The sequence below is a fragment of the Atractosteus spatula genome, chromosome 22 (genome assembly GCF_055471065.1).
Source record: "Atractosteus spatula isolate fAtrSpa1 chromosome 22, fAtrSpa1.hap1, whole genome shotgun sequence".
Classification (NCBI taxonomy): domain Eukaryota; kingdom Metazoa; phylum Chordata; class Actinopteri; order Semionotiformes; family Lepisosteidae; genus Atractosteus; species Atractosteus spatula.
Genome location: NC_142727.1, coordinates 9625981 through 9650782, shown reverse-complemented (window position 1 = coordinate 9650782; position 24802 = coordinate 9625981). Strand labels below are relative to the sequence as shown.

The 24802-nt window shown below is 45.3% G+C and overlaps 2 protein-coding genes across 6 annotated transcripts in view; one reads left to right on the top strand and one right to left on the bottom strand.

Annotated features, from left to right (window-relative positions):
* The window catches only part of LOC148816758 (beta-galactosidase-1-like protein 2), a 31165-nt gene extending 20291 nt beyond the window's left edge, over positions 1-10874 (bottom strand). For 3 of the 5 annotated variants that reach the window (XM_088939468.1, XM_088939469.1, XM_088939470.1), the window contains exons 1-4: positions 9974-10211; positions 6139-6324; positions 5131-5199; positions 1866-1961 (exon numbers count right to left, since the gene is read on the bottom strand). In XM_088939468.1, the coding sequence (XP_088795594.1) occupies positions 1866-1961; positions 5131-5199; positions 6139-6324; positions 9974-10065 (443 nt within the window). In that variant the 5' untranslated portion in view covers positions 10066-10211. Of the gene's footprint in view, positions 1-1865; positions 1962-5130; positions 5200-6138; positions 6325-8332; positions 8392-9973; positions 10212-10753 lie in introns of those variants that run through there. The other 2 variants (XM_088939473.1, XM_088939472.1) reach the window with 2 other exon arrangements.
* Positions 10875-12320: 1446 nt separating this feature from the next.
* On the top strand, positions 12321-24619 carry hacl2 (2-hydroxyacyl-CoA lyase 2). Its single transcript, XM_088939985.1, has 15 exons — positions 12321-12953; positions 13444-13645; positions 14107-14234; positions 14933-15071; positions 15674-15785; positions 16111-16210; positions 16843-16940; positions 17734-17870; positions 18419-18553; positions 19345-19459; positions 19986-20155; positions 20896-20966; positions 21695-21766; positions 22022-22127; positions 22527-24619. The coding sequence occupies exons 1-15, from the start codon at positions 12840-12842 to the stop codon at positions 22703-22705; spliced, it is 1878 nt and encodes a 625-aa protein (XP_088796111.1). The 5' UTR covers positions 12321-12839; the 3' UTR covers positions 22706-24619.
* Positions 24620-24802: the final 183 nt, after the last annotated feature.

Genomic DNA, 24802 nt, shown 5'->3' with positions numbered 1-24802 from the left:
CTGCCTCACAGCTCTGGGGACCTGGGTTCGATTCCCTGCGTGCTGTCTGTGAGGAGTTTGTATGTTCCCCCCATTTTTGCATGGGTTTCCACCGGGTACTCCAGTTTCCTCCCTGCAACGGTCTGGTGTCCCCTCCAGGGTGTATCCCACCTTGCGCCTGTTGCTTGCCAAGGGATGCTCCAGCTCTCCAGTGACCCTGAAGCCCATGAACTGATTAGAAAATGGATGGGGGTGGATATACCAGCCTCAGACCACGTATGCAATAGCAGGGTTTTAAAAATATTGTTTCATTGTGCCATTTGTACTACACTAATACCCAGTGCAGTAACACATTCTAAATTGCCCCATACAGCTGTTAAAGCCCCACACCCATTACCAATAGTATACTTTAGCCATACAACTCTGTTTCCCAGAGTGCAAAGGACAAGTAGAACTTGTTTTGTAACAGAAACACCATTTTTCCCCAAGACTTTTAATCGACTGAGTGCGGAGTGTAACACACATGATCAGTGCTTGCAGATTCTTCGAGAAAAATGACAATTGCATATTTTTTCTAACACAGGAGACGCCTAACTGCATTGAAATATGCATCCCTCTTTTTTAAAGATTTTAGATGGCAAAAATCAACTCCAAGTGTTGAAGGGAAAGGCCAAGACAGGACTTGAGGAATAAGAGTGGTGATTCGTCTTTTGGACTTTTTCCGTATGAAATTCTGCTTTAGAAAATGTAAGAGTGGAAAGGAGTGCAATAAGTTTGGAGGTGCTGCAAGATATCAGATCAGTTTATGTAAGGGAAGGAACAGAAATTGTCACATTGCCTAACCCTTGCAGAAACCTATTACCTACTTAATGACTAATCTAACTTTCCGCTAAGCCACAAACATTCTCCAGAACCAGTGCTTTACTCCGGTTGTAAAAGCTCAGGGAGTTATCCGTACCTTTCTTGAGCAGCCTTAATCTGTTGTACAAACTGAAGGAGAAGAACAGTAAGGTCTAATTCACAGGACAACAAGTGCAAAACAAGACAGCTAGGACAATAAAATAAGCCTTCTTAGAGACCTCAGTTGTTACTCAGTTAAACAAACAAAGCTCAGATTAATCTGCCATTTTGCTATGATGGAAAACTAGCATAACAAATCATCGTGTTCCTCCAAAGAGATTCTTTTATCATACACACGCACCCTTCAGGCTAGAATTTACTGTGCAACTGCCACAAAAAAAGAACACGTTACAAGTGCAACAGTTTTAATGCCTCACTTTTCAAACTGTAAAACAAGAACAATGTATTTTTGACCTTGACCGACAGTAACTAGATCCACTGGTGTAGTTAATGCACAAAGCAACACCGAGAAGGGAGCGTACCAGGAAAAATTCAAAACTATACTTTGGATTTTGAAATGCTGCGGGTTTGCAGCGTGTTAGATGAACTGATTACTTTATTTTTACTTCTTTTTGAAACTGCATTACACTTGCATCAAGGATAATCAAGGCTGGATTCGAACCCTGGAACCACAGAGCTATTAAACAGCAGGACTGGCACTATATCACCATACCACCACCCTTGTTAGATGCCCAACAAAACAGGATGCCACTTTGCGAAGTGTAAAATATTTAATCACATGCCACACCAAACAGACATGCCAGCTGGTCGAGACCTTTGTACAGTATACACATGCTCTCCATTTTTAATGGATCTGCATGTATCAGGTAATCACATACTTTGTTCTCCGCCTCATGCCCTGTTTTCATAGTTGATTAGCACAGGGAAGAAAACAGTAAGCAGGGTGCAAAGGTTTGACAGGCAAAAAAAAGCTGGAGCTGTTTAGGGGGAGGCCTTCCTGTAGTTTGTGTGGGCAGCACACTCACCTTGGCAGTCCGCCGAGATCCCACTCTGAGCAAATGTAGGGCCCGGGCCTCAGAATCACCCACAGTCCCACGTCTGCTGCCAGATTAATGAAGGCCCTAAGGAACAGGAGATGAGAAAGCAGAACAAGAGGAGCAGACCTCACCTCCAACTTAAAATCAACAGTGTTTTTTTTTTTTTACAGAGAGCCAATGCAGCTCTGCTACAATTGTCGACACGAAAAGAAAAGCAAACACAGAAACATCCGATTCCCTGCAGCTTGGCCTCAGACACCGTGCAAGGCCTCACACAGACAACCCAGAGAATGGTGTTTTATCACTGCAGCACCGATAGAGCAGAAAAGTCAAACAACCCTCCGATGTTAAGGAGTGGCATAATTTGGCATGGCAGAGATCTTTAACTTAATAAAGTAAAGCTCTGGTTCATACTAAATGTTTAAATGAAACGTTGTCAATTGCTAGTACAGCAACTTCACTAATGTTGCCTGTTTTCCACAGTGATAAGCAACCCAGTCCAGGGAAGGAGTTGAAAACACATCTGATTCATGTGTCTGTTTGAAATTCGCATCCCCTGTCTCTGTGCTTGAACATCTCCCTCTCCAACATAAATTTGAGATGACATCAAGCTGAATGTTACTGACAGAAAAGGCAAGAAAACACTGAAGGAACAAGGGAGTTTGGTGTTGATGTGTGAGCAGTCTATGTGCTGCTCTCCTGAGTGGAGACCGGTCTTAATGAACCATTTTCTCTGAATAGGTAACTCTCATGTGGTTTAAATAGCACACAGACTCATCTGGGCAGGGATGGGTGTGAAAACACCTGTGACGTTATAGGTTTAAATGTGGTTTTATTAAACACAGATTGGAAACTAACGACAATCCATCCCAAAATCAGTCTTATTTACTGTTACACTTGACACCTGCATTAAAGTATATATATATATTTCAAGTAATCACTTGACACTCCCTAAGTCCCTAAAAGTTGAGCTTTTTACAATCAATTTTCCATCTATGAGAAAAACTTCTAGAATCAAATGGAAATCATTTAAACAATTTAGAAGTAAACTCGCCCAGATCAGCTGGGTTTCACATTGGTGTCATTGGTTTTTGCTTATTTGCTCTGTGACATGTTTTCTCTTGAACAAAATAATATCCATTCGATCATATCACGCCACCTCCTGTGTTACATCACAAAACATTCCCCTTAAGTGCTGTCTGTGTGATACAGTGGGCTCAACAATTATTGGCAACCTCGATAAAGATGAACAAAAAAAGTTTTAAACATTAAACTGCACAGGTAATGACCAATATCTTTTGCCCCAGAAAGTTTCTAATTACTATTTGCTTCTCAAAATGATTGGATCATGTTTAATAAGGTTGGAGAACACATTGGGAGGGAACTTTGACCACTCCTCATATGCAGAAATTTTCCAGATCCTTGTTGTCCTTAGGTCTACGATGAACGACTGCCCTCTTCAATTCAGACCACGGGTTAAGTCTGGAGGATCATAAATGTTGATTTTGTTTTCAGCCAACCGTTGCCTTGTTGATTTTGAGGTGTGTTTAGGGTCATTGTCGTGCCGGAAGGTCCACTTGTGAGTGAGTCACTGTCAGAGGCAGCCAGGGTTTTGGCCAGAGTATCCTGATATTTAGAAGAGTTTGTGATGCCATTGATCTTATCTAGGGCCCCAGGGACAGTGGCAGCAAAACAGCTCCAGAACATCGACGATCCACCACCATATTTCACAGTGGGTATGAGGGTCTTTTCTTTGCATGTATCCCTCTCCTGAAGCCAAGCATACTGATAATGGGGCAGTGCAGTGGCTCTGTGGCTCAGGATCTGCGCCTGACGCTGGGAAGTTGCCGGTTCAAATCCCACGGCCGGCACAGGAATCCTACTCCGCTGGGCTCCTGAGCAAGGCCCTTAACCCCAGCTGCTCCAGGGGTGCTGTACAATGGCTGACCCTGCGCTCTGACCCCAAGCTTCTCTCCCTGTCTGTGTGTCTCATGGAGAGCAAGCTGGGGTATGCAAAAAGACAAATTCCTAATGCAAGAAATTGTACATGGCTAATTAGGTGATCGTATCTTAATGTGAAAGGCCAAAGAATTCAATTTTGTGACTCATATGACCACAGCACCTGGTTCCAATCACAGTCCCAGTGGTGTCTGGCAAAGTCCAGCCGTTTCAATTTTTCTGGTTGTTGGTCAGGGCTTTCTTCTGGCAACCCTTCCAAATAGCCTGTTGGCATGGATGTACCATCAAATTGTTGATTTGGAGACTTGACCCCAAGATGCAACCAGGTATCACAGTTCTTCAACAGTGGCCAAGATGTACTTGTGTCCTCTTCCTGGTACGTTAACCACAGTTTTAGTGGTTTGGAACTTCTTGATCATTGCCTTAGTCGTGCATAGTGGTTTATTTAACTTCTCATTTTTTTTGTATCCATTACCTTATTTGTGAAGATCAGCAGCCAAAAGATAACATGTGCATTACCTTGCACGTGTGCTCATGTGTGTTACCTAATTTTTATAAGCTACAGAAACAGCTCCGACAAGTTCGAAAAATAATTCCTTTGGACTGAATTGTGTTCAAGTGAGCAGAATTTCATTGCAGATTTCATTTTGGAATGAAAAAAAAACATCGGAGAAAAATTGTATTACACATTTAAAAACATTTGTTTAGAAATAATTGCATTAGAATAAAAGCCTGTAGTTTTTCCATTTTGGGGGACATAAAATATAGCTCATTATCTGTGATGTTGATTTTGTATGGGTTTTTTTGTTCATCTTTATCAAGGTTGCAAATAATTCTTGAGCCCACTGTATGCTACTTCATAAAACAATCCGTGTCATCACTTTCCTTTAAAAATATTTTGCACTAAAAACATACCACCATTTGGGTTTTCTCTACATAATCTACATAATTTTCATAATCTACAAGAAATCTGGGAGAAGATGAAAACATTCATGAGTCACATAACTGTACAGTAGGTGTGTTTCAACAGAAAGGTCTCAAACAAATGCTGAATCCAGATTGCATTCCTGAGATATTTTACATCTGATTTTTTAGTTATTTTTAGATTATAAATCTTGTAAATTACAGGAATATACTTTCCTAATTATTTGAGTGGCGGACACAACACTGGATTCATAATTAAACTAGAGATCATTTTGCAAGATTAGAAAGACAGGATGAAAGAGTGGAGGCACAAAATTCATCAGTTGCTTTGACCTCCTTTGATATTCCAAACGAAGAGGAGAAGGCTTACTCTAAATCCAGCTGGTCTTTGAAATCAAAGCGCCCTCTCTCTGGTTCATGTAGATTCCAAGGCACATACCTGCAAAACATCAGAATCAGACTGAAGCCATTTAGCGTTTTGCAACTTGTTTGCAAGGCTCAGAGTAACAACAAAAGGAAAAATGCATGCTCCCATTTCAGTTCTTCTTTAAAAAAAATTCAGTAGCAATTTATTGCACAAAGCTAAAGACTTTGTAGGATGTTATCCATATAAGATCACTTTATTTGCCATATACAATTTCTTGAGTTAGGAATTTGTATTTTCACATACCCCAGCTTGCTCTCCATGAGACACACAGACAGGGAGAGAGAAGCTTGGGGTCAGAGCGCAGGGTCATACTGCACCCCTGGAGCAGCTGGGGTTAAGGGCCTTGCTCAGGGGCCCAACAGAGTAGGATTCCTCTGCTGGCCGCGGGATTTGAACCGGCAACCTTCCAGCCACAGGTGCAGATCCTTAGCCACAGTGCCACCGCTCCACCCCATATATTCATACATTCTCAAGATGAAAATGAACTAGAACAAATAGGGTCTCCTGAACGGCTCAGCTCATACAGGAGCTCACTCGAGCACAGGCTGAGCTCTCTGGCTGCAGGTTTGAGCCTGTCATGACACAAGCCAACAGTCATTGGGTTTCTCCAAACAGTGGCACACAATGGGCTGTCAGTGACACAGCGCCACCTCTGGCCTCCTGGTGCTTGCAGGCACACGGCGCTGTAGGTGAGGTCGCACCTCTGCTGTGATCAGTGCTCATCCTCCAGTAGGGGGCTGTGCTCCCTGTGATGTGTGCAAAGGCTCATTTTGCATGATGTTGGGGACTGTGGTTGTTTGGAGCTGCAAGCCGGGATGTGGAAAAAACCCCCAACTGGCTCTTTGAAGTCAAAATAAGGGGCGTTTCGAAATTTTAAACAAAAAGCAAAACCGAATCTGACCCAAAGTCATACAAAGGCAGAGGAAGAAATGGCCCAACGGCCACACTCACGTGGTGAGAGTGTTCAGGCCACAGGCCTTCATCTTCTTCATGCGATCCCTCCAATACGCTCTCGGCACGCGGAAGTAGTGGACGGATCCCCCCAGGATCCGGAACTTCTCTCCCCCGAGCGTGAACTCCGAAGACTCCGCCTCCAGTCCCACCTTCCGGCTTATCTTCATCATCACCGTCCGCGAGCTGGTGGGAAACCGGGTTTTTAATCCCCCCCACAAGGATTTTTTTTACCGGTTATAAACCAACATAAATACACGACGCATAAGCTGCATATTCAAGTAACAGAACCGGAGACGTATAACTCATGGAAACAGGAAAAATACGGAATTTCCAGCCCCCTTCCCACATACCTCCCAAATCTTCTCACACAAAAACAGGAGTAAAACTCAACGGGAGCAAGATACACAAAACGGAGCACAGCAAAATACCAATTACTCTGCCCTAAAGTCTCTAGGAAGCAAAATAAATGTAAGGCCAGTCCTATCAGGGATCATCTGAGCAGCCAATTAGTGACAGAAGGTCTAGGGTGTAGAAGGAGGTTCTAAAAGTCTCTAAATAGTTCAGAAATGATTGTCAAGCTTTAAAAAAAAACATATTGGTGGACCCAATTAGTCTCTAATTTTGTCCAGCTGAAGAAACTGGTTCATATCTGTGATTCATTGGACAAATGAGGGTGGGGCAGCTTGCTTCCACTTAAAGGGGATAAAGCGCCTTGCAAGACAGACTGTATTTTTGATAGGGTGAGGTAATGAGATGGCACACCGAAAACACCACAAGAAGGAGAGGGTTTGATTTCAAGATAAGCAATATTAGACAAAGTGTCAAAGATGGAGGATCAGAAATTAACACAGTTTGGGACAAGACCAAAAGGGATGCATGAGAGGGGCAGGAGCCCATCCACATCTGTTACCCATCCGAACTGAGAAAACTTTGAGCGAGCTCAGACTCAGACATGAGGCCGTGTCTGAACACGACTGCCACTGGCTCGTTTGAATAATATAACAACCGTGTCCAGGACTTGTTCTCGCAAAAATTTTAACTACGGACAAGTATGGAAAACATCATGAAAAAAACAAGGAATAAATCTTAGATATGAAACCTTTGCCAACAGGTGAGAGTCCAAGAAGGGAATCTACAGTAGGTCAGTTTTGGGGGGAGATGAAGAGAGCTGGATAAACTCGGTTCATATAAAGTGCCGTACAAAAGTGAGTTGGGGTAGAATATATATGGAAATTATATATGGAAAGCCATTTAAAAAAATAAATATATTTAAAATATATTTTTATAAATATTATAAAAGCTGCATTACATGCAGTGTTTTCCATTAAAGTGCAAAACTTTCACCTGTATTTAAACTTTTGCACGTGCACCTGAAAACCTTTTAAACTATGTCCTGAACCTACAACCTAGAGTCCTGAAAATGTGCTGTGCAGAGGGATCTAAAAACTGCAGGTGACTGGAACAAGCACTCCTGCTGTGTTGCTGAAGCCGACACCTGGGCTTTGTTTAAGAAACAGCAGGATGAGATCACCAGATCACGTAACTACTAGCAATCAAATGAGCCAGCTGGGCCGACCGGTCTTCTCTCATTTGTCATATTTCATATATTTTTGTGAGCAATTTTCCTCATTTCTGTCCAGTTAACATCAGAATTGCCCATTCGTGTACTATCTGAAACCTCAGGCGAACAAATTAAGTCTATAAAAGTGAGATATTAAGCCAGACAAAATACACTCAGTGAGCATGCTAGTAAATTTGGAAGAGAAGTGTAAATCGAAACATTTTGGGGGAAAAAAGCTCACTGAAGCAAGTCTGCGATGTGCCTCACAATCAATACCAAGACCCCTGAAAACTATACACGTTTATACAAACATATATATTTACACGCTAGACATATTGCCTCCTGCAGAGAGTCTTCAACCAATATGTTCATTTTCCAGAACGGATGGAAATTGACAGTAACGTAAAAAAACTGGGGACACACTGAAGTTACTATACTGTACCAGAGATCCTATGTAAGAACTGATTCATCCCACTCAAGGATGCGGGGTTGGAAAGCAAGAAGCTGACCAAAAGTCAATATAAAAAATGAATCAACAAGTTAAAATAATTTGCACATCTCTGCTAGTGATTTTCCCAGCTTTAAGCTACTGTAGGTAGCCAAGGCAAATGACTATTACTTACTACTTACACTGCAGTGGTCTGCTTCAAGTCACAAAAGTGAACTATGCACCCGGCGTTCTTGTTATATCTGAGAGCCATGCGTCTGTTGCAGATTTGTCAATACATGTTGCCTCAGTCTCAGCCTGGTACTTAGTACTGTACAGTACCTCAAACCAGAGGGTTCCTTGAGACCCCATAGCTACCGCCTCAGAAACAAACCCCACCTCGGCATCTCTAAAACGTTTATAAAAATAAACCAGTTTTGAAGGTCAGGAGCAATGAAACCACGTGCCAGCTTCCGAATTCGGAATCAGATTCTCCTTTAGCCGCCCAGTCTGTTTCACGAAGAAGGACATTAATCTGGTACACTTGGTGCTGCAAAAGCTTTCTGCACATACCGCACGCAAACAAGACGACAGACGTCATTAAGGCAGTGCGCTCATAACTAGAAATTCTGGATAAGCAAAATAGCAGCTATAGTAAAGAAGTTGTTCAAGTCCCAGGCGATTCTGGTTTTAATAGACCACTAGTGTCTTTCTGAAGGACGTTTATGGAACCTAGGTGGGAGTTGTCTTCCGTGATCTTTCCTGCCCGTTTCTTTGCTCTGGAATTGAATTAATTATCCATGGAGGCCAGAGAACAGTCAATGACCTTCTCCACAGAGCGAACAACACACTACACTTTTGGAACCGAGTAGACGTGTTGCCGAGCCAAACAACTACAGCGGCCGTCAGAATACTCTCGATAAAGGCTCTGTAAAACTGTCAAAATTGGTTGAGAGAGACACCAAGATTTTCCAGTTGGCGCGAAAAAAAAAAACAGTACGTTCTCTGCTGTGCTTTCTTTGTGATGCTGACGATATTCGTGTCCCATTGAAAGCGGATTAAAAATCATAATCGGTCCCAAAACATGAAGGACTCCACCACACTCGCAACACGCCACTGATTACCAGCGAGTTGTGTAACGTTTCTAGAAATCAACCAGCATTTCCCTTCTGATTCCGCTTTGAAGTGCATGGCTCTGAAATTATCTGTTAAAAAACGATTTAAAAACCTTTTTGCAAGAATAGTAGTTAAAAGAAAGGCAAAAATAAGGATCTCCCTCACAACGAATTTGTAAATGGTAAGGGGATCACATCATTACTGACCAGTTAAGGACTACCTGCTGTAACTTTTTACATAATAATTATTCCATTATTGTTAGCAGCTGCTTCTGCAGACGTATTCCTGCGCTTTCTATCTTAATACCAATTTAAGCAGCTGGCATGGTACTTTCATTCATACGGTGTTTAAAGCCCATTTTCATTACCCACGAAGTTCACTTTTAACGTGATGGTCATAATTAGGCGTTTTCTTCGTACATGTGTCTTGCGATTGGTTGGACTTTAAACGGGGGGTGATGTGTTTCATAAATGATAAACGCCTCTCGTGTTCTCACAATAAACTGTAAAAACCTATTCGCCTTCTCTAAAAGCCACTATCGTGGCCGCTCAAAACAAAACGCGAAAGCACATGAAATGCCTTCTGCATAACCCACTTCGTTCCAGCGCGGTCAGGACTATTACTAAGACGTCGTGAGGTGTGTTTTAATGCAGTTTACAAGCCAGCAAACGTAGACATCGGGTTATTTCTACTGTGCGTTGCATGTTTATCACGAGTCACGGGCTTACCTGATGTAGTAGTACGTAATAGCCCCTACAAGAATAAGACCGATAGCGGCAATTCTCCTTCGCTGGGCATTTCTTATGCTTAGAATGATCATCGGTGTGTCACTTTCTCTGCGGAGTCTCTCCAGGAAACGTATGTTTCATTTACACAGCCACAGATCTAACAGGAGAGGATGTTTTGCAAAACTGCGATACATTAAACAACAGACAAGTGCAACTTTCGAGTAGTGTAAGGCGCACTATGCTCGCTCTTTCCACAGGAAAATGTCAGTTCCGTATGGCTGGGAGGTGTTAGCAAGCTACTTACGTACCGCCCAGAAAATGCAGGGGCGTCAGGGGTAACTGAGCCGGCGGGGAGACTTGATAGTGGTCTCAGATGTGTGACGGGAGATGTGTTTTTATGTCTGACGTCGGTGCGCAGGAAGCTTTATTTGAGGTGATTTTCGCCATTGGATTTGCACATAATACAGTATATCTGAGCTCACCCCCTGTAACTCTCGCAGGAGACCGTCTCTGAAATTCGTTCTGCATGTATTCATTCTGCGGTAAAAAAAAAAAATGTTTTGAGAGGGCATTTAAAAAAGCTGGGCTTCGACTGTACCCCCACCCCCAGGCAGTGAGGGTCAGAGCAGGGCGAGGCTGTTTTTCAGATAGTTTCGAGACTAGAAGGTAATGGTGCAGCTCACCTCACGCAAAGAGATTGCAAAACACGACTGCAATCCAGTTGCACAATTTTTCGCCTGTTACCCACACAGCTTCTGTGCCTTAGATTTCAATACTTACCAACGCTAAACCATAGCCACTGTAGCCTGAAGGAAGATTGGTGCAAATGTGTATAGCGTCTTAACCTTTGGCGCACTGATGTCATTTGCCACCACACTAAATATCCAAATCTATTAGCAACTGACATAGTCCGTCGTAGTATACTGTCCATCGAAACAGATTTTACCATCTTCAGTATTGAATATAGGAAAAAGTATAGTATAGGACAGAATAAACGGTATTAAGATATCTTCGTGTTCCCCCTAAGAGAAGTTAAACGTTTCAAGGCTCGACTGGAATCTCCACTCGACGCAAACCCACTCACTCCACACCCGATAAGTATTGGCAGTGAGAGCGAAATAAAAGGTGAAACGCAAATTTCCTTTCATCGCCGCCCCCTGACGGGCTGCTCGGTGCACTGCCAGCGAGCCCAGATCTCCGTAAAAAAAAAAGGCAGTCTGATCTCCGTCAACTGCAGTATACGGCAGCTCTGCTTCTTTGCATTAAATCAAACACAAGGGGAACATCAGATTGCTAAACAGCCCAGTGACACAAAGCACGGCGTCAACCTTCTGATGTTGCCGGTGGTCAGAAACAGGGCGAAACCGGGCTTAACCCATACTGGGACAGGAAACCGGGTTGCGCCTGGTCATGGTCTGAGTCGACCACTAGAGAGCGCTCTTCTCTCTTAAGCAGAATTTCTACTCCAATTCCCATTGGGGTGCAAGGGAGTTTTTAAAAAGGACACGGCTACGAGAGTGCTCGTTAAAAGCCTCTTTGAAAGAACAAGCAGTTGCTTGCTGATGTTCGCCTTTTACGGCTACATCCACAACACTTCTGATTAGGGTATGGCATTGGTGACAATTTTAATTTTCCTGTTCACACAAACGCACAGAAGATACTGGTATTAAATGCAAAATCGCCCCCCACCGGCCAAACAGAGAAACACAATTGCAGACTTGTTACTCTCGCACCAGTAACAGCGCACTTGAACTCGGCAGACGGGGTCACTGGAGCTCAAAGGTCACGTGATCACCCGAAAAACAAGGCGCTATATAATCTAGTATATCTCAGGAACGAAAGCAGGTCAAACGCTACTTTCAACGGCACAAACATAGCATTAATGAATGAGGTGGGCTTCATCGTTTGTGCTGTCTGGGGAGGGGGGGGGCAACGTCACGGAGCTAGATGAATGTGTTAAAATACTGTTATTCTTTTATTTTTGAATCGGGAAAATTAGTTTTAGCTTCTCGTCTTATGGGTGTATTTGTATCCACTTTTAGGTTGCCGTTTTGTGGGTGAACGACTACGCACTCAACTGTAGCTATTTTGTTTTCTAAATGTAACGTTTTAGCAAGGGGTGTGTATTAAAGGCACCATACTTTTCATGAAAACCGTCGGCGACGTTTATGTTTTCATCGTAACTTTGACAACAAAAAGAGAGACTCACGAACTACCTTCAAAGCTTGTGACCTTTGCCTCGGTTTTACTCGGAACCAGGAAATACATCCCAGTAGAGCCCGCCCCTCCAACGACACTAAAACCAGTCTCTTTCTTCCTATTGGCCACAGGTCCCATCTATCACCGCACACGGCGCTACGGCTTGAATTCACAAAACACTTTAGTGATCACAAGTCCCATAAGTGCTTTTTCTGCCAAGACCTTTACGGAAATTGCGGAACCCCCTGTGACAGCTGAAGGACTTCGGTCTTTCCAAATGGAATCAGGAACAGTGTGCTGTTGTGACACTTTCAAGAAGTTCTGAAGCTTTCATTCAGAATTGTATTTAAAAATCTTCTCCTTTCGCTCATGTAATCGGGCGCGTCGGGATGATCTAACTCTAGGAAAAGCATGGTGTTGCTTTAACTTCTGAAGGAGCTGAGGAAATAATCATGAAAGTACCATTAGGTTGCTTTTGATTAAGTTAACTTTTAAATGATATTTTTTTCACTTGACTTAAACTACGTTTTTGCAGTTTGTGTCTATCTTGGGTTGTTTCGATGTATTATTATACAGAGTGTCACATGGATTGCAGTATTTGACTTTGGATCGGCTACACGTTGCTTTTTCGCTGTTCCTATACATTCGATTTCTCCGAGCAGTTGCAATGGATTACTGGTGTAGTATTATCACAGCGCTGGGGTGCCTTTGCGGTTGCGGTTGTGCGATTTTGGCGTTTGCAGTATACAAGCTTGGAGTCATCTACCAGTTCTTCCACAAGGTAAATACCTGTTCTACCGGTTTCGTTTAGGACAGTCCGACCCGGGCTCCTAATTCAGGAGCAGTCAAAGGGTGTCTGGAACAAGCTGCCCAGCTGTGTTGTTGAAGCCGATACCCTGGCTTCCTTTAGATTTACTTAAATTACCATTAATTATTCAAGTAATTGGAGTAGGAGCCTCCTACTCCTAGCCTCACCTTTCACGAAAACCTGATCGAGTCTCAGAATCAAAGGGTCAACAACTGGAAGTAATTTTCCAGAAGGTCAAAGGGCAATGCCCTCTGGGCAATCTGCATCCTGTTTCATTGGCGTTCCTCAGTAAACTACCTGAAGAAAGGTTTGGGCTTAGTTCTGCAAAGCAGTGCAAAGGGCCAGGTGAGTTTCCATGGCCCGGCGCTATAGTCTTTCCAGAACTAAGACTTTCTAGGACCTGGGCTGGCTGCTCAAGACAGGCCTAAAAAAAAACAGTCTGCGTGTCCCTGCGGTCTCGTAGGCGGAGTCGAAGAGCCCGCGCCATGGAGGCGAGAGTGTGGCGGAAGTCCTGCGCTCCCACGGCGTGAAGTTCGTGTTCACCCTGGTGGGCGGCCACATCTCGCCCATCCTGGTGGCCTGCGAGAAGCTGGGCATCCGCATCGTGGACACCCGGCACGAAGCCACCGCCGTGTTCGCCGCAGACGCCGTCGCCAGGATGTCCGGTGAGATCCGCACTGGTTGCTTGGTAACCCCACCCCCCGACCCCCGACCTTTGACCCAGACCTGTATCTGCGCAGGTTTCCCTTTTCTTGGAATTGTCCCACCCAGCGTCTGCTTTTCAGCAACCCACTGCAGAGATCCTGCTGTGCTTGGTTTGGTAGATTTTGCAGGAAAGCCCAAAACTCCCACCTCATCCGTTGTTTCTGTTGGATTTCAAGCTTTCCTGCACTGTGTCAGACTGCAGACAGGCAGATAGCGAGACAGACAGACCAAATGTCAGGTTGTTCTTGTACGTTTCTTTTCCACTTCAAGCTTTAATTCAGCTGCTTTTAGAGAGTCAGGAGGCCCATCCCGCCCTAGATCCTGCAGTAACAGGAGGCTATACTGTATCACTGGAATGCGGGAGGACTGTGTGTATAACGAAGGGCTAATTCCATTGTCTCTGTATCTCTCTCTTGGCCAGGTATCATTGGCGTCGCCGCGGTGACTGCAGGACCTGGCCTGACCAATACCGTGACGGCAGTGAAGAATGCACAGATGGCCGAGTCTCCCCTGCTTCTGATAGGGGGGGCGGCGGCTACTTTGCTGCAGGTTAGCTGTTGACCTTTCCTGTACCAGTGCAGAAACTATTTCAAGAGCCGGGACTCAAGCATACGGTCCTGTATTTGTCTGTCAAAATAAAAATTGAAGGTTTTAACCAGCCTTTCTAAGTCTATACCCATCGGTCACCTTTTTTTTCTGGGGGGGTGGAGGGGGGTTGTAAGGGGTAGTTATTTCTTTGGCCAATGATTTTACACTTTGCCCCCACCGTGAACCTTGTCTGAAACGTATACTGTAAAACATTCTGTCCCTGAAGCCTGGGAAACGAATCCCTGTAGTCAGCACGTTCTGAAGTTGTGATTACAGAAAACAGAAATTCAGACACTTTTTAAACATGTCTTTTTCTGCACCTTACAGCTTCAAATGCATGTACATTGTTCCGATTACTATAAAATTACTTTCAGATTTCATTTCAGCATTGTAAAATCATAACTCTGTACGGAATGAGCAGAAATTTGCATTGCAAAGCCGGCTGTTCGCGGGGGTAGATATTTTGCTGGAGAGCCCAGGAAAAAGTCACATGATCGTGTGTTTTTTTTGAGGTGAGAGCTCGTCAGAGTGGCGTGCGTTGCTAATGGCAGTCTGTGGATTTCCCCAGTGGGTGCTGCGGGTGTGGGGTACCTCCTCTCTGACGCTGTGCCTCTCTGAGAGGCATGGCTGGGTAACCCTCCCGTTTCCTGTGTTCGCAGGGTCGGGGGGCTCTGCAGGACATCAACCAACTGTCGCTCTTCCGCCCGCTGTGCAAGTTCTGCGCCTCGGTGCGCACCGTCCGGGAAATCGTGCCCGTGCTGAGGAAGGCCATCGCTGTCGCCCAGTCTGGAACGCCAGGTGAGTGCCCCCCATTTCAAGAGCCACTTCTTCGGGACCAGCAGGCCCAGAATCCAACTGCTGCACCCCTGGAAATGAAAGAAACACCCAGTAGGCTGTTACATTAGCAGCACGGAAGACGTACGTGTTGGTGTACAACCTTACTATTATTGTGGTTTCCTTAGACAGGGAATACTCAGCTGGTGCACACTTAAGGATGGTGGCTCAATGTCTTTGTTTTTCAGATATACATCTATCGTATATTTTCATGAACTGTTACAGCGGTAGGTCGCAGTTTTCTCTGCTTGAGCGTAGCAGGCTTGCAGGACGCGATGCCTATTAAGGCTGATGTACCAGGACGGTGCCAGTGTGTGTTAATCTGACCTTGTTGCTGTGTCAAAAGAGTCGATTGTCTTTAGAGTGGAGGAGTGGTTATGCCTCTGACTGGTTACTGGGAGGTTATAGGTTTAGGCACTGGAGCCAAGTTCTTCATTCAGATTGCTTTAGTCAAATATCTGGCTATATACAGTAGGAGTCTGCTGCTTCGAAAGGCATCATCCAAGTAAATGAATAATTGACGGTTTTGTAAGGGCTGACTGTTGGCTCTCTCTGTGTCTTTGTAGGCCCCGTGTTTGTGGAGTTTCCCATCGATACTCTGTACCCCTACCATCTGGTGGAGAAGGAGTTTGCTGTCAAAAACGCCCCTAAGGGATTGGTGGACAAAGCTATCGCCTGGTAAAGAATGTTTTCAGGAGCCGTTATTAGTGACCGCTTTTCTGTGTCGCAATCAAACGATTGCTGCTGCTCTCCTCCTCTGCTCTTCGCCCCCTCACAAGAAGTTACTGTAGCGAACTCGGGTTCTCGGGGGTCTCTGCTCATCCCAGTTCGTCCCCCGCCTCGGGATCGGACCCGGGTCTCCGGCGTCGCTCAGCAGGGATATTGCCGGCTGAGCTAAAGAAGGTCTTCCTCAGCCCGGGCGGCCAACATCATCTGGTCTGTGGGATTTGTAAATCTGGATTTCAGATCATGTGAAAAGCTGGCCTTTCCTGTCTCCACTCAGGTATCTGCAGAATCATTTAAATAACCTTTTTGCCGGAGCCTGGGAGCCTCAGGACACCTCCCCCCTCCCTGTACAGATTCCCACGGCAACCGACCAACAGGTACAGTCGAGCTCACCCTCAGACAGCTCATCGAGGTTTAGTACCTGTACAGGTGCTCAATTTAAAAATCCAGTTTTATATTGTCCCAGGAAATGTCTTCGGTAATATTTAAATCCCTACTCCCAAGAGGTGGGAGTTGCTAAAGATTTGCATATTTAAGTCTTTTTAAAGAATAGGGTCACAAAGCAGAAGTACAGGAAAAGCCATAGGCACCAAAGAAAGACTTATCACACTTCGGTGTCTTGGCTGTCTTGTCTGTGTTAGTAAGGGAGTGTGGGATATCTCTCTGTGAATTTATTCAGTCTTTTTCTTTGATCATTTATAGGTGGTATGAAAAGCACTTTGGCAGCGTCATGTGCGTACTAGTCTTTATGCAGGACAAAGTCATAACACTAGGCCCTTCAAGTGTGATAATTCTTCATTGTTGCCTTAGGCTTCTCTTAAGATCACATGTTGTTCCTATGGGTTTATGTGTGACTGGAAAAACGTCAGTTCAGGAAAATTAAAAAAAATAGCACACTGAATGCATGAGTAATGACTTGTTCACCTTGGAGAGCTGAAAGGGCAGGGAAAGGAGACGCCCATGATGTGCTCGTGTACAATAATGACGCCAAGCTCCCCTGCGCACTCAGATCCAGCAGTGTGTGGAGCTGGTGAGCCGGGCCAAGAAGCCGGTCATTCTGCTGGGCAGCCAGGCCACTCTGCCCCCGACGCCGGCAGAGAAAATCAGGTGGGTTGGCTTGGCTTTATGTGTAACAGGCTTTCCTGTTGAAATGTCCCCTTTTCCTCTTCAACTCAATTCAACTTTATTTGTCATTATACTTACACAGGTGCATAGTCTAGTGAAAAGTGTTTCTCATTAGTCACTCAGGTGCAGTATATAAACAGAACAGAAGATAAGACAATAGACAGTAACACAATAACATAACAGTATAATCAAAACTGTGCAAATACGCAAACAGAGAAAGAATACAACAGGACAAAAACAGTGCAAGAGTAATTCGGGGAACAGTGCAAAAATAGTACGGTGATTAATAAATATTGCAACTAATACAGTTTTAAGTACAATTTCGGCTTCCATTCGGTTGTCGTGTGTGTAGTGGTGTTGGAGTACAGTCCTTGTGGGTACAGGAAGAAGTTAGGAGAGATCAGAGTATGAAGGGAGGGAGTGGGGGCGTCACCAGCTTGACGGCTCTGGGGAAGAAGCTATTTTGGAGTCTAGTTGTGTGCGACTGGAGTGTCCGGAACCTTCTGCCAGATGGTAGGGGGACAAACAAGTTATAAATACTCTGAACGGCCGCCTTTGATTTTGGCAGTCGTTTGTTGTTTTGCCGTTTTCGAGTGAGAAGCATTCCAGGAGTCTAGCGGCAAGTCTAGTCAGCCTGGTCAGGAGTCGTGCAACGGGACGGGGGGGGCTTTTAGGGGTGCGAAGGGGCGCCCGCAGACAGTGGGCCTGTGGACGCCCATGTGCAGTAAAACCTAAAGCAAAGGTTCAGTCAGCCGTGTCCGTCTGCCACTTTCAGGGCAGCGCTGGAATCGCTGGGCATCCCCTGCTTCCTGGGCGGCATGGCCAGGGGCATGCTGGGCCGCGACAGCAGCCTGCACATCCGCCAGAACCGCCGAGACGCCCTGAAGGAGGCCGACCTGGTGATCTTGGCAGGTAGGGCTCCGCTTGCCGGAGGGGTCACGTTCTCCACCAGCTTTGGCAGAAATCTCCCTGGCCTGGATAGCATCTCGCCAGCGTAGCTGCAGTAGATATTTAACATTTAACATTTTTAACATCACTTTATTAGCCCTATACAATTTCTTGCATTAGGAATTCGTCTTTTCGCATACCCCAGCTTGCTCTCCATGAGACACACAGACAGGGAGAGAAGCTTGGGGTGGGTCAGAGCGCAGGGTCAGCCATTGTACGGCGCTCCTGGAGCAGTTGGGGTTAAGTGCCTTGCTCAGGGGCCCAACAGAGTAGGATTCCTCTGCTGGCTGCAGGATTTGAACCGACAACCTTCCAGCCACAGGCGCAGATTCTTAGCCGCAGAGCCACCGCTCCGCCCCCCTATACAGCCTGGCCTTCACGCTGGGCCTCTGTACGTTGTTCCAGCTGGTTGTTTGTATCATTTTGTTAAGCGGTGGAAAATGATGGGGGCACGGGGTCAGGCAAGGGGCGGCAGTGAATTTTTCCCTGAGTGTGCTGTTGTGTCCCCCCAGGCACGGTGTGCGATTTCCGCCTGAGTTACGGCCGCGTCCTGAGCCGGCGCAGCAAGATCATCGCGGTGAACCGGGACAGGTCTCAGCTTCTGAAGAACTCGGATATGTTCTGGAAGCCCACCGTCGCCATTCAAGGTACGGCTCACTCTGTCAGCGACGAGCATTACGCAGGGATTGGACAGAGAATCTGGAAGAGATGAGGGGCCTTTGGTGACACTACTGTACACACAGCTTTTGAGACGTGAACATAATGCACACTGTTCACAGAGCTTTTCACATGCAATGTTTTCATTTTTAATAAACTGATTCGAGAGGGTCTAAGCAGTCATTTGATTGAGTGAGAGGACCCCAGCTCTTCATCAGCACCCCTGAATGAAAAGTAGAACACAAGCCTTTTTGTTGTTGAAGGTAAGGTGCGTTTTAAACAGGCGCATCTTCACACAAAGGATTGTTGGAGTCCGGACCACACTGCCGAGCTGTTTTGTCAAAACTGACACTCTGGCTCCTTTTTCACAAAATGGCGGGATTGGATTCTTGAATTGTTTGGCTGCTAACTACTTAATGAGCTGGAAGGGTCAAATGGCCTCTCATTTGCAGCCTTTCTTACAGACATGTCTTAGTTTCACTGAAATTAAATACTTCGACTAAAATACTTTATTTACCCAAACGTGGTCTTTAGAGCCTTTATGTTCTTTAGAACCAAATCATTAACTCTTAAAACATAACCAAGTTACATTAGACAGCAGAACAGAGTGTTTCAGGTGGTACGGAGGGGCTCCAGGGTTCTGTCCTTACCTGAGCTCAGTACGGAAAAGAATCGGGCCCCCATTCTGATCGTCTTCCCCAAACCAGTGTCTCCAGTGGCCTCAGTACGATCAGTAAGACTAGGAGTCCTGCATCCTTGTCATGCAACTCTTTGCTTCCAGGAGACGCTGGCTCCTTCCTGCTGCGTCTCTCGGAGGGCCTGAAGGGTCACAGATGCCCTCCAGATTGGCCGCAGAGCCTGAAGGAAGGGGACTTGGCCAAGGAGAAGGCAAACAGGTACGCTTGGTCCCAGAAACGGTACCATACTGGAGCCGTTTCTGCTTACTCTTCACAGTTCATTGGCCCGAACTGAAGCGCAGCAGATTTGAAAGTTAACTGTACTCAGTACCCCCCTCTACTGTCTCCCATCATTGTGGATTTTCATTGTGGATTTCTTGTGTATCTTGTTGTTGTCATTCTATAAAGCGCTTTGAGAAACCACCTTTGAAGGTGCTATATAAAATACAGATGATGATGATGATGATGATTATTATTACTGCCAATGGGGCTAGAGAGTGCCACCTGTCCCTAATATTTTGTTTGCAATTGTGGTTACCACGTTTGTGCTCAAGACTTTGATAAAACTAAGATCAGAACTGTTAACGTTACCATGAACGCCAGAGTTTCCTCTGTTGTGCAGACCTGTGGCGGGTGACGGGCAGAGAAGTTCTTTCCGGTTAATATCCCTCTTCCTGTGCTCCGAGCCGGGACTCCTGCCCTCCTGCCTGTCCCAGTGCTTCCCTGTGTGTCCTGTCCCCCGCAGGGAGAAGGCGGCCGAGAGGACCGAACGGCACTTGAACCCCCTGCAGGTCCTGCACCAGGCGGAGGAGCTGATGGCGGAGGACAGCATCATCGTGGCCGACGGGGGCGACTTCGTCGGCAGCGCCGCCTACATCATGAGACCCAGGGGACCTCTGCGCTGGCTCGACCCAGGTCGGTCCCGAGCCCTGAACCCACCTCCCCCCGCCACAAACCAGGGGCTGTGACAGCGTCATCATTCCTCTGCCCTCTTCTCCACATGCTGAATCAACAACTGCGTTTATAGTGATATTCCCTTACATTTACTTTATAAAGCCCCTTTCTGGACACTCCACTCAAAGTGCCTTACAGGTAATGAATACTCCCCTGCATCCAGTGTGCAGCCCCACCTGGATGACGTGATGGCAGCCATAGTGCGCCAGAACGCTCCCCACACACCAGCTCTCAGTGGGGAGGAAATTTGGCCATGACAGTTACGTTTGTCTGTGTCTTGCCGCATTGACCCTTAAAGAAAAGTGGTGCTCAGTCAGCCAACACTGAATTCTGCTTTGCTTTTAGTGAAGAAGTTTCTTTTTTTTTGTTTTAACCTAAGAGTGTGAAGTATGAAACGTTTCCTAAGTGTTCCGTTTCCTCTCCTGAGTCCAGAAAGGTGCTCTGCTAGGACCTTTTTTTTTCATTTAAAAAAAAGAAATATTGAGCTACACTCTGGCAAGCAGTTTTGCATCAAATGGAAAATCAGACACCGTTACAGAACTTTTCCAGGACCTCCTCAAGTGACTAGGATAATTATTCTTGTAACGTGGCTATTAAAAATGATGGGGAGGCAGTCCTAAGTCTCTTGCACTTCTGGATGATCCCAGCAGCAGAATCCAACCTTTTTTCTTTGGTCTGAATTCCTCTGTCCTCCTCAACAGGTGCTTTCGGAACCCTGGGTGTTGGTGGGGGCTTTGCGCTGGGAGCGAAGCTCTGCAGACCGGAGTCAGAGGTGCGGTACAGCTTCTATGTTGCCAAACAAACACCTGTCATTCTTGTTTTCTCGACAGCAACTCACACAGCAATCATGCAGTTAGCTGCAGCTTACTGAAAGCTACAGTGACTGTTAAAAACACAGAACTTCTATCGCTTGGAAATTAATGATGAAAACATTGGTTCATTGAAGAAGCTGTAGTTGTCTAGAAAAAGCCGTATCTGGGGTGATCTGCTTTTGTCAAAAAAGCAAGCTAGATTTTGATCATTCGTGCCCCAAATCTTTTATTCTTGGGTGAGTTTGTTTCTTCATTCTTTGCTTTAGAGCACTTTAACCTGTAGAAGTTCAAGTAGGGCGCTGCGTCGGCACGTTTAGGATGCAAAGGAACAAGCAAAGGCTTATTCCATTCTGAAAAGAGAAGACACTACGTTCAGGTGTCTTGCCTCCACAGCCGAAACGTTGTCTCTTGTCTTCTCTTTTCAGCATGGAATAAACCTTTACTTGTTCCTTTAACCTATATTTCATTATGCGGCACTTGGCCATCCTTCCAAAACAATGCTCTGGGCAAGTCCATCTGGACTTGGATGTGACAGTGGAGATTAACAAGGATCTGTTCTGAGGAATGTCGCAAAGCTGTCTGGGTGCATCTGTCTCCTCACATGTCTGCAACTGTTCGGCACTGTGCTGAGACCCCTGGGTGGGCTGGCTGTCTCCCAGGGGCTACTTAACCAAGGTGACTCTTTCAGGTGTGGATCGTCTACGGAGACGGCTCTCTGGGGTACAGCGTGGCCGAATTTGACACCTTCACTCGCCACAAGGTACCCTTTCGCCCGACATCTCAGTTGCTCACCATCTTGCATCCTCCCTTGGGATCTGCAGGAGTGAAGGGAATTTAAAGCACACAGTCTGTGGTGTCGGGACACACAGATGGGGGGGGGGGGGGAGGTGTGGGTCTCGTTGTCCCTGCCTTTGAAGTCTTAATTGGGGAACGACGCATTGGCCTCAGTTCCCTCCCCCTACGGACAGGTGTTTTCCAGGTAGCGCACTCCTTTCTCTTCTCTTCCCCCACGCAGACGCCCGTTATCGCCCTTGTGGGGAATGACGCCTGTTGGAGCCAGATCTCCAGGGAGCAGGTGCCCATCCTGGGCAGCAACGTGGCCTGCGGACTGGCCTTCACAGGTCAGTGCCCCTAGCCCCTCCGTCCTGCAGCAGCATGACAAACAGTTCACTTCTGGAAGCCATTTTTTGTATGACGCTGTCCTGAAAGGCTTTCAAGCAGATAAAGCAGGTTAAAAAATAAGGTTAAAGCTAAAGCTATATACTGTACAACTATAGTAAATAAAGCCCAATGAGTTATGGTGCCATGTAAACAAATGTAACTATTATTCCTTTACACAACTGCTGAGCCTGTAGGAAAAACCCTTATTTTTTTATGTTGGTACCACTAATCCAATGATTGGGTTAGTGCCCATCATCAGCCAAGAAAGAGTGTTCAAACTGTTTTGTTGACAGGCCGCCCTGTTTGAGCGGTGGGCTTGTAAAAAAAAAAAAAACATGGCTTCCGTTTCTTGCGCGCAGATTACCACGTCGTTGCCGACGGTTACGGAGGGAAGGGGTACCTGATCGGACGCGAGGAGGAGGGCAGGCTGGATGAGGTCATCGGGAAGGCCCAGCAGGAGTGCCGCCAGGGCCGCGCAGTCCTGCTCAACGTCCTCATCGGGAAAACCAACTTCAGGGATGGGTCCATCTCCGTGTAGGGCTGTGGGCAGAACCTGCACTTTACTTTTGGTTGCTTTTGTTGTCTTTCCTCTTTGGTGGGGTTTGTGCGCTGCGACCTTCTAACTAGGAACCCAGAGCTCCCTAGACAGCTACAGCAGGTTAGACAGCCTGTCCATGTCTTCTTGATGTTCCACCTTTAATGAGATGAAACAGGGAAATGAAGGCGAAATGGCCTGGGGACTTTGGCAAATTCCAGGATTCAGTCCCTAATTCCAGACTCCAATGGGAAAGAAAAACATCTTCAGAGGCAGTGTCATGATTTATTTTCTTTCTGTAATCGGCCGCTTATTTCTGAAACTCCTTGTTACAGTAGAGAAGCACGCTAAAAAGGGTTGTACTTTTGACCAAGAAAAGGGAAATGACTACACAGTACAGATACTTTTTTTAAAAAAAAAGGACAACTGTGAGCCTGGATTGACTGTCTTTCGAAGTTTTAATCTAGTTTATTGTTTTCCCTGATGCTTTTATTTATCGAGCGAAAATGTCATTCTCCAAAACAAACACGCTGGCTTTCAGTTGGGGTTTTGTGTTTCTTCATCACTTTTTCGCCTTTATTATTCTTAAAATAATAGTGAGAAGAGAAGTGTGTCATTGTGGATGCGGTTTAATTGAGCCGAGTTTAAATTAAATCACACTGTAGTCCAATCTCATGTTGTTTTTAGTGTGCTAAATGTCCCTCCTGAATACACAAAATACATAACGCAAGAAGGCTTAATGCCAGTGAAATCTCTTTCTGTTTTAATTGTTTGCTTTTAAAAAAAGATTATGAGTGTGTGAAGATTGTACTCCGTGCTTTTACCTTCTGAATGTAAAGCTCATGCACTGTAATTATGGTGGTCCACTTGCAATAGCAAAGGTTATAAACAAAGTTTTCATCAGATGCTAAATACCCTCACATGAACAGGTCTGTGCTGTTTGCTGGCGCTTGAAACACACGGCTGTGGTTAAAATTGTAACCTAGTTCAGATTTACAGGACGAAATTGGGTTGAAAATCTTCCGAAATGACGCAGAAGCATTTAGTTCATGTGCAAAATTCCAATTCTATGCATCAAAATGGATGCTGTACTGTACTCTACTGTGCAGGCTACTCTGTGCCCTTCATTTATTTAAAAGACACTTTTTTTCCCCAAGGAGGGTGATAAGATAAGATCACTTTGTTAGCCATATACAATTTCTTGCATTAGGAATTTGTCTTTTCACATACCTCAGCTTGCTCTCCATGAGAGGCAGACAGGGAGAGAAGCTTGGGGTCAGCCATTTATACAACACCCCTAGAGTGTCTGGGGTTAAGGGCCTTGCATAGGGGCCCAACAGAGTAGGATTCCTCTGCTAGTTGCAGGATTTGAACCCACAACCTTTCAGCCACAGGCAAAGAGCCTTAGCCACAGTGCCACCACGCCACCTCAAACCTGTTCTGTCTCACCTTCCAGCTGAACTTCACTGTAGTCTGTGATTTTTGGAATTGTCATTGTTTGTCATCGTTCTATATTGAACAGAGAAGATTCAGAAATATGAAAATACAATACATTAATCAAAAAACAGGAATCCTTCTGTATTGGCTGACACAGAGAAGGTTCTTGAGTTTGAAGTACCATATTTTGAAGGGATCTGTTATGCTAGCAAGTATTCTGAATAGACCTATTTTTTAATTTCATTTATAGCTAATCCACCTTGTGGTGAAGGGTACTAAACAGGTTACTGGGAAATGGGAAATGTTAGGTTTTATTTGTGGGATAACAAAGCACTGAAACCTTACAAGCTTTATATTCTGGGGGTGGGTTTGCCTTCTGCCTTAAACAGAGCTGACCACAGGGTTTCAAAAAGAATGTGAGCAGTATTGGGAATAATTTGTACTTTCTGGTGTTCCAATAAAACAGAGATGTTAAATCTTTTCTGTCGCCCTGTTTAAAAACTTTTGCCATTTCGGTGAAAAGCTGATCATTACAGTTGTAACACTCTGACTGGGGGAAATCATGTGGGCGGGGTTTTGAATGTGTTAGATCACAGTTTTTCACTTATATTTAAAGATATGGAAATACATGCCTTTTGGCAGATTAAGTGATGTACTACAATG